The sequence below is a fragment of the Betta splendens genome, chromosome 4 (assembly GCF_900634795.4).
Source record: "Betta splendens chromosome 4, fBetSpl5.4, whole genome shotgun sequence".
In the NCBI taxonomy this organism is placed as follows: domain Eukaryota; kingdom Metazoa; phylum Chordata; class Actinopteri; order Anabantiformes; family Osphronemidae; genus Betta; species Betta splendens.
The window spans coordinates 8,037,566-8,046,608 of NC_040884.2; the positions used below are offsets into that span (position 1 = coordinate 8,037,566).

The 9,043-nt window shown below is 45.0% G+C and overlaps 2 protein-coding genes across 2 annotated transcripts; one reads left to right on the forward strand and one right to left on the reverse strand.

Annotated features, from left to right (window-relative positions):
• Nucleotides 1-647: 647 nt before the first annotated feature.
• prrg1 (proline rich Gla (G-carboxyglutamic acid) 1) lies at nucleotides 648-5,249 on the forward strand. The gene is made up of 4 exons (XM_029148896.2): nucleotides 648-783; nucleotides 1,468-1,508; nucleotides 2,327-2,487; nucleotides 3,013-5,249. The coding sequence occupies exons 2-4, from the start codon at nucleotides 1,499-1,501 to the stop codon at nucleotides 3,469-3,471; spliced, it is 630 nt and encodes a 209-aa protein (XP_029004729.1). The 5' UTR covers nucleotides 648-783; nucleotides 1,468-1,498; the 3' UTR covers nucleotides 3,472-5,249.
• Nucleotides 5,250-5,476: 227 nt separating this feature from the next.
• Nucleotides 5,477-8,581, reverse strand: cpox (coproporphyrinogen oxidase). The gene is made up of 7 exons (XM_029148865.3): nucleotides 7,870-8,581; nucleotides 7,610-7,753; nucleotides 7,389-7,499; nucleotides 7,129-7,270; nucleotides 6,495-6,713; nucleotides 6,114-6,218; nucleotides 5,477-6,014 (listed from the first exon to the last, which is right to left on the reverse strand). Exons 1-7 carry the CDS (start codon nucleotides 8,435-8,437, stop codon nucleotides 5,930-5,932), a joined length of 1,374 nt encoding a protein of 457 aa, XP_029004698.1. The 5' UTR covers nucleotides 8,438-8,581; the 3' UTR covers nucleotides 5,477-5,929.
• Between the last annotated feature and the right edge of the window lie 462 nt (nucleotides 8,582-9,043).

The following is a 9,043-nucleotide window of genomic DNA, read 5'->3' on the forward strand; positions in this document are numbered from 1 at the left end:
ATACATTTAAATGTGTACATATATTTCTGGAAAGGATACTACGGCATCCTGGCATAATTACATTTGTGTCTACAAAAGGTGTATTATTATTTCATCCTTTATGAATATTATAATCAGTAGAGACTTGGTGGGCACAAACCCAAACCCACTAACAGAGATAAGTTGCTGCACCAACAAAACTCATCAACATTTACATATCATTACTGTTGTAGCAGTGTTGCAAAATACAGATTTGATTGCAATGTTAAATTGACTGATACAGAACAAGCAAAAGCAAAAACTCCATGGAAACAAATTTATAATATTGTCTCTTTTCACTCTTCACAGCTAATTAACTTATGCAAATATCAAAACTTAGAACAGAAATAAAGTGTATTGACCTCATTACATCCGCAGTAGGTGGTGTTAAAAATTTGTATAGCAAAGACCAATGGGTCTGATTATGGACTAGCATTAGCAAACACAGAGATCAGCAAAGTGAAAAAGGTTTCTCATGCCAAGGTCTCATTTTGTTTATTGGATAAAGACACTTGCATCAGTGCGTTCAAAAAAATGAAAAATGTGTGTTTTGGGAGATCTATTAACAATAAAAGACATATAACATTTAAAACTGAAAAATAAACACTTTCGAAGTCACTAGGTGTAAATTCGTAACATCCGCCTCGCGCAAGGGGAGGGGGCGCTGTAGCAAACACAGTTATGCGCATGCGCTCGGCACATAGCAACACTCGGTCAACGGAGGAGCAGAGGGATCGTCAATGCAGATTTTGGGGGCAAAAGGAGGTAAAGCGCTGGGATAAACTTTGTATTTCGCGGTGTTTCAGGCGTCGTATGTCGCGCGGGCTTTTCTGCCGCTCGTTTCATCGTTTGCTCCATGCGGCGCTGGGTAAATAGCATCCGAGGCACAGCCGCGCTCACTGCAAATCACCGCCGCTTGTCAATAACGGGACTCGGCTGCGCGAGAGCGACCGGCCCGCTCCGCCGCGCGCGGCAGCACGGGGGAAAACAGGCCGTTCGCCGCCGACGAGCGTAGCACTTTCGTCGCGGCTCGCATTCGCCGCCCCGCCGCGCGTCGCCGTGCGGCGGGGCGGCGGCGCTTTGTCAGACGCGTTTCAGCTGCTGCGGGGCTATTTTTGGGCACGGTTCCCGTCACTCGCATCCGTGTGTAACGGTGGCCAGTGGCCGCCATTGGTCACTTTGTCAGCGATGCCTCGGCCACACAGGAGCTACGCCCCGTCACCGCTGCCTCATCGTCGCTATGCCGCTGGGACCTTCGGTTTGGTGGTGGATTCACGCCGTTTTACATTCCCGTCGACCTCGTTTCATAGCAGAGGAGACGAGCTCAACAGCTTCTTCCTTCGTGCCGCGCGATGACTAAGTTTCGCTCAGGGGATGGAGTTAATTGATGTTTAACCTGTATCAACAGCATCCAGATCTGATCTTCACTGTGTGTTTCGTTTTCAACAGATTAATCACCCCAAACAGACTCGCAGGAATCATGGGGAGTGGTAAGTTTATGGCGTATATAAGTGGGAAATGTCCACGTTTTAATCCTACTCCACATAAACTCTCATTACTTTTCATTTTCATGTCATCCTGTGTTCCTTTTTTTGTTCCTTTGATTTTCATAACTACTCAAAACCGACGTTGTAATGCGACTCCAAGGCTTTTTTCCCCTCCCCTTCTTTATAATACAATGCCCATTCTTTCTCCAGGGTGTTTCTCTCTTTCCTGTGTTTTTGTTCCTTGTTTCACGTTTCAGGTCTTTTGCTGTGCATGTCTCTGAAGTTGCACGTCACAAAGGAATCGTGACGTGAAACGCAGTAGCACATCATTAATTCCCAGAGTATGTGGTGGCATCGTGTGAACAGCTTGTGCCGGAGAGTTCGCGTGTGAAACAGAGGGACACTCTGTCTTGCTAAGTCCATTCCTTTAGGTTCTCTTATATGCCCGTAGATGGATGCCCAAATCAAAGGAGCTTCTGTTTTTATGCAGAAATGTGGGCACTGGGCAGCCCTCAGCTCAGCTCAGCTCAACCCTACCGCCTTTGTTACAGTTCCCACCTCTCGTTTCCTTTTTTTTTTGTTTTTGCATTTTTGCTTTTTTTAATTTCTTTGTCCTCTTTCCCGCTCCACACTTGCTTTTACAACAGTGGCATGGCTCGATCTCCCCATTACACTTCCTCCCCCTTGCCCCTACATTATTTTGTTTCATTTTACATTTTGGATTTACTTGTTATCTCAGACCATGCACTGTTAATTTCCCATAAATTTCTTAATCTCACATCCCTCACCCCTCTCTGGCCCCGTCTTTGCCCCCCCCCCAGTGTTCCTGCCAGCGGACGCAGCCCACTCGGTGCTGCGGCGGCTGCGCAGGGCCAACTTCTTGCTGGAGGAGATGAAACAGGGGAACATCCAGAGGGAGTGTCGTGAGGAGATCTGCACGTATGAAGAGGCTCGCGAGGCTTTCGAAAATGACGAGAAGACGGTGAGGGAATGAGACGCACACAAGTACCAAATACACGCAGGAATTAAACGGTAGAACACATAATACGTGCGTCATATTGTGTATTGATACATGGGGACACACACGTAGATCACATAAAGCTGTAGCTCTTTTTAACATGACTCACCAGTGGTCCATAAAGTCTTATTAATTCCAGCCGAGAGAGAGTTGTTCTCTAGATCAGTGTAGTGGTTGCTTGTGGAAAGTGGATTTTGTTTTCCAGGAAGTGATGATTATCAGCAGGAAGCGGGAGGGGGTCTTTATTGTAAAACTCTTGTGAGAAGGCATAGATTAGTCATGCAGATGAACGTGCACAATCGTGTGGTCTCTCTTTGTTTGGGTGTTGCTGTCCATTTCTATTGTTTCAGTACTCCAGATAAAACCTTTTCACTTTGACTTTCAGCTTTGTGCCACCGTGTTAATACTATAAACTGCTCTAATGTACTTTCTCATTCTGAAGAAAATAAAAAATCATTTTAACATTGTGTCTGTTCTGACCGGCTGCAGAGACGGTTTTGGGAGGAGTATGTGCGGGAGAGCAGTCCAGCTGGAGGGCTGGAGACGATGGCTGGTGGAATCCACTCTCTCTACCTGATCATACCTTTGGTGCTGGTTTTGATCGTCATGGCCGCCATTGCAATCGCAGTGTGGCGCTGCCAGTCCCGCAAGCGCTCACAGCGCAACCCCAGCATGGGACACTCGCGTCAAGACCACGTCCTGTCAGTGGTCTCTATGGACCATTGGGGGAGGGATTACCAGCATGGTGACCAATCAGAACTCAGCGTACATAGCAGCCCAGCTTATCCAGGCTCCGATCTCACATCAGGGAGAGGAAGTGCTGGAGACCCTCCTCCATCGTACGAGGAAGCTGTGGGCCACACGGATGTCCAGATAGAGACAGAGCCACCGCCACAGTATGAGGATATTGTCAACACCAGCACTACTTGTGTCAGTGGGCGCAAGTAAACCTGTCTCTCACTAACACTGCAAAAAAAGCCCTAACCTACACTTAGACTGTCTTATCACCTAGCAGTGCCACTGTTGTGGGATCACCAGCCTTCCTCATTCAGCAGAAACACTCTTCACTGCCTGGATTATGGACTAATGCACAGTTTAAAATTTGCACTAACATGTCATCGGTGAGGTGATCTAAACACAAAAGGGAACAATGATACTGCAATACCAAAACCAACCAACACCTCACTTGTTTCTTCGAGTTGCATCTATGCTGTCACACAGTAGCAAATTTTTTACCTCAGCAGGTAAAGCAAATGTCTCATTTGGCATAAGAAAAATGTTATGATTGGCTTGAGGCTGGAAGCCTTTCAGAAAGGGTATGCGGGTGTTGAACCGATGCTTTTCTTTTTTGTTTCACTCTGCCACGTCAGATGTTTTATAGTAGTAAACAAGCATCTAGTGGCATTCACAGACACAGCAACATCACAGTTGAAACATACTTGTTATCAAGTGGCAAATCTAAGTCTGATATTCACACTTTAGCTCTGGTTTAGTTGAGTAACTCTATTCTTGCAGAAAATACTAAAATTCCCCACCAGTCACTCTTCTATTCTAAAACTACTTACTGGTGGTTTTGTGCAGGACAGGATCTGTGTGTCTGACATGTCTGAGCTTGTTAAATTGTGGGTTAAATGTTTCCGCCAAATATCCAAAACATTTAGCCACAACCGAAGACTCAGCGAGCTGTGGCCTAATTTTCATCACTACTCATAAGTGAGTTTTAAATAGTCAAGCTGCCAAACCCTAAGCATCGGCCCAGCTTCAGGATACACTTAAGTATTTGACATTACATTTAAGACCACCAGCCATAAATGGGGATGCTAAAATAGATGTAGGTGGGTGCACGTGTTTCTATTCTTTGGCACATGACGTGGTCTGAACATGTGAGGTTGGATCTGGATCAGCACTGTTGATGGTCAGAGCTCCCTGCTCCATGCCTATCAGGCTTAGGGCCTGCTTTAACTGTGAAGACTTTCCTATAAAACACATCTAACTGATACGGCACAGTCTTGTGCTGTGCTGCTTTTCAGCTACTTTGCAGTAACACAGTAGTTGTGGAGTGATTTGCACAGCAATGAGGGACAGTGAGCAATACAATATAGACAGGTTTGGGCAAAGCCCCATATTTAACGCCACTATGATTTAGCACGTGTAATGTACCTGTATATAGATATACATAAAAGGATTTGTGATAAGAGTTACAGTGAAACAGAAATGCATGGGATGCATTAATATTAATGTAACAATTATACATTAGGTTGTGAATAATAATGAAGGCACTTTGTGTTTAGGTTCAGCTATATAATGACAAGTAGGACAGTGTGGTTGGATGTGTTCAACATGATTTTAAGCATTGATAATGTTACTGTAATCCTCTGATGAAAAAGTGCTCAAGCTCTTTATGCAATGTTGCTGCATACATTCTTAAAACCAAATACATCTATAATATTTACTGACACTGAATAACGTCACTCTGTCTACACCTCAGACTATGAGCACTGGTTATTATTATACAGTTGTTTGATCTATGAACCTCAGCACTAGCTATGACCTCGAACTGAGTTGTGCTGGTAGTGGTTGAGATTTTGGTTAGGTCAGTTGTACCTACTGAGGCCTGTTTTTACAGTGCCTTATCAAACGTTATGAAACATTAAATGCAAGGGAACTTGTAATATATCATTATGTACAAAAGCTTGAATTAATTTCTAATAAAACATTGAAAAGTGGTTGGTTGTATAACTTAGCGAGAATATAGGATATTTTCAAAAATGTCTGCTTGAGTTATTTTTAAGGAGCCACCTCATCTGTTCTCACTGTGCAACATGATCCTAAATCCACTGTTCAAACAAACCAGTGATTCATGAACCACAAACGAACAATCCTCCTGTGTGAACGTGAGGCTTAACACGGGCCAATTCTTATTCAGCTTTGTTAAAAATATCTTGCAATCAGACACATTTAAACGTCAAGGATTTAATTTTTCTGCCAAACAAACAAATACTGTGGCCCACAGTCTCTATTTTCCCTTTTTGTTCAATGTTAAAGAAGAGTAAAGCAAACCACATTTAGCCAAGGCATAAAAACATAGCAACTTCTTAAAAGTAGCACATCACCAAAGTGAGATGACCTGAAAGCAGTCACACGGGAAGTCACATTATTTGGTCTTGTTTACTGTACCAGGCCCTGAAGAATAATAAAGCTGCCTCATTATTATTACATTTTTCTGTATTTAAAGGCTAATATGATGAAACGTGATCAACAGGCCTAGGAAAAATGGCACAGATTAAAAGAGAAACTTCACATTATATTTAAAAACTTGAAACTGCTGTTGATCCAGTCAAACAAGTCGCACCTTTATAAAAAAAAAGACTGTTTCCTGGATGCTGTGCACACTGACTCGTAAACCTCACACCCACTCCTTGGGGTTTTTTAACACCTCCATCATCTCAGCCTCCTGGGTACCTTCGACAGGCTCATGCATGTACTCCCACCTGGGAACCAAGGGTGAGTTCATTACAAAGAAACACAGGCAGCGCATCAACGCCATAGAGGAGCAGAGCAACCGCTGCGTCACCCTGGTGTTAGCTTACCTGGCCGTGAGGGGGAGGGACATGAGGATGCTCTCAATTCTGGAGCCAGGCGTGGCCAGGCCGAACTTCACTCCCCTGTCATACACCAGGTTGAACTCCACATATCTAAAAATGTCGTGCAAATGATTTATGATGTGGTAAGTTGGGCTCATATTGGGAAATAAGCTGTTAATTAATAAACTGCTCAAGGTTTAAGAAAATATCCTAAGCCCAGCCTCTTCTTTTCCTTCAGCCTTCCAGTCAGTCTTTGTCTGGGTTACTTTATAAAATTAATTAATTCCATTCATAATCTAGTTGTGAAGACACATAACAACCCACTGAGGCGCTGACGCTTATGCTTCTATTTTCCATAATTGGTCACTTTGAGCGGCTTTCACTCACCTGCCTCGTCGTACCTGCTGCCAGTCCTTCTCCTCGGCAGTGAAGGAGTCGTTGAGGTGTTTGTACACAATGGGCAGGTAACAGGGCACCACGGTGTGGGCACAGCTCTTGACAAAGTTGAACACCTCTTCTTGACTTGGCGAGTCCAGGTCATCAAAGAAGATCCCTCCTATACCCCGGGTTTCTCCTCTGTGGCGGATGTAGAAGTATCTGTCACACCTAGAAGACACAGGGGTTGGAAAAATAAAGCACATTAATCGCCTCATCCTGTATCGACCAAGGCCATACGTATGTATCAGACAGTCGTTTTTTATGACAGCGGCCGCAAACTAAACAGTAAACTAATGCTGCTACAGTTCTGCTTTAAAGTTCCCTTATTGTGGACATCAGATAAACCACACCCACTCTTTTCACATCCTGAGGTCATTCACAAACGGCATGCCTCAACCGTTTTTCTCCTGTTGCAGATGTTAGGAAGAGACACCCTCTTATCATTATTTGACAGCGTGGGTACACCCGTTATCACCTAAGCAACCAAATCGGCAGAACTCAGCCACGCAGATGATTATGTGAAGAGGTGGACACATAAACATGGAGTTTTTACCAGGGAAGCACCAATCTTGTCTTACTGTACCATTTTTTAAAGTCGGGGTAGTACTGCGGGTGGTGCTTGTCACAAGCTTCCTTCAGGGTGTTGTGGAAGTGAAACGCATCTTCTTTATTAATATATATTGGGGTCAAGTCTGTGCCTCCACCAAACCACCATTGCTTAGTGCCTGGATCACACAAACACACCCAGAGAAGGAAGCAGAAAACAAGAGTTGTCATTCATTCTCTTACTCAATAGTGTCACTGACACCAAGACACAAGTGCTGACGTAAGGTACACACTTACCATCTTCCTCTTCAACCTCAAAGTATCTGTAGTTGAAGTGCACTGTGGGTATGTGAGGATTCTTGGGGTGGATAACTGAGCTTACACCCATGGCACAAAATGGTAGTTTACCTGGGAGAAAACAGAGCAGCTTTCAACATAATAAAAAGACCCTGTGTTAAATTAAAGGCACAGTAGCCTGGATTTAAAAGACCCTGTATGAATATTTAATCACAACTCACCATCTTTTCCTTTGAGGACTTTCCCTCTGCTCCTCATCTGCCTCGCTGCCTCCTCGGTAAGGTTTCCAAACACCACTGACACATTGACCCCTGCCTTCTCAAACACCTTTCCATCCTGCATCACACAGCTGATTCCCCCACCACCTCAAGCACACACACACACACACACACACACACACACAAACACACCACACAGAGAATCAGCAGGGCATTGATTCAAGAATCCAACTAGTGAATGCGGATCGTTATCATCCCCTCACCTTCCTTCCTCTCCCACCGGTCCACCTTGAACGTCCCACCGTCCACCTTCTCCAGGGCTCTGCAGAACTCGGCCTGCGTCTCCATGATCAGCATCTCCATCCTCGTGCGCATCTCCGCCTTCGTCTCCTGCAGCACGCTGACGTCCGTCACTGGGGGCGACATGAAGCCCAGGCATCTCTCCAGGATGCCCCCCTCCTTGTCTGCCTCCTTCTCCTCGGCGGATTGGGAAACCCTCGTTGCCATCTCTGCGCGCTGGAAGTGGTTGGCGTTGGCCAAAAATCCCACCACCGCCGCCGCCGCCGCTGCTGCTGCGGCTCCACTGAGCGCCAGGGCTCCCCTTCTGGCGCGGCCAGACGCCGCTCTCCCTGAGGTCCCATGGGACATAAACCTTACCCCAGTACCCCTGGAACACCATCTCGTTGCCGGGAGCAGAAGCGGACTGTGCGTGAAGGAGAGCGGCACACGGTGCCCCACAGCACTAGCAAGCTCCTTTAAATGTGGGGTCCAACATCGTCTCGCCGTAGCCTGAGCCGTTTTGTTTATCGAGCAAAAGACAATGGTGGCCATTTGTAAGACCGACACCCGGACTGCCCTCGGTGCGTAAAGGTCGCTAGCAGTTACTGCGCACTTATTAACTACTCAAAACATTACCACAAGTTATGCCTACGTGCTGTCAGTCGCACTTCAAGTCAAGGGGCGTTTAGATCCGCGATAGTGACTGTGGCATCTTGGGAAGTGTAGTTTATTTTAAAATATAACAACCATCTTACGCCAGGCGGATGAAGCTTTAATAAACTTCAACATCCAGAGTGCAGTGCGCCTAGAAAAATGTTGCGTTTAAGTGCGCTTCATGTGCTATGCCCTGGTTCAAACATTAACCAAAACCAGAGGGGTAAACGTTTAGTGTTACCTAATATTTAAGTAGTTAATTTACATACTTAATTTTATAAATTAACTATTGTATAACTATTGACATTTTTATTAAATACGCAATGATGGCTGCTTTTCATGGGTTATGGTTAAAACTAATACACTCTGTTCAATGGTATTTTATCTTTAATCGTCTTTAGTTCTACAGTAGTTTTTTTTTTCATGATTATCTGTTGACTGTGCTTTCTTTAGCTTGCAGTGTTTTACAGCTACATGGAGACTTTTAGTAACATCTGAGTACGC

Excerpts from the sequence above, each read along its gene's own strand:
- cpox (XM_029148865.3), bottom strand. The coding sequence starts at position 8,437 with ATGGCCACCATTGTCTTTTGCTCGATAAACAAAACGGCTCAGGCTACG. Across the intron at positions 6,219-6,494 it reads CAGCAGGTACGACGAGGCAG|ATATGTGGAGTTCAACCTGG; the intron begins GTGAGTGAAAGC and ends CGACATTTTTAG. Across the intron at positions 6,015-6,113 it reads TCCCTCCCCCTCACGGCCAG|GTGGGAGTACATGCATGAGC; the intron begins GTAAGCTAACAC and ends CTTGGTTCCCAG.
- prrg1 (XM_029148896.2), top strand. Across the intron at positions 2,488-3,012 it reads TCGAAAATGACGAGAAGACG|AGACGGTTTTGGGAGGAGTA; the intron begins GTGAGGGAATGA and ends GACCGGCTGCAG.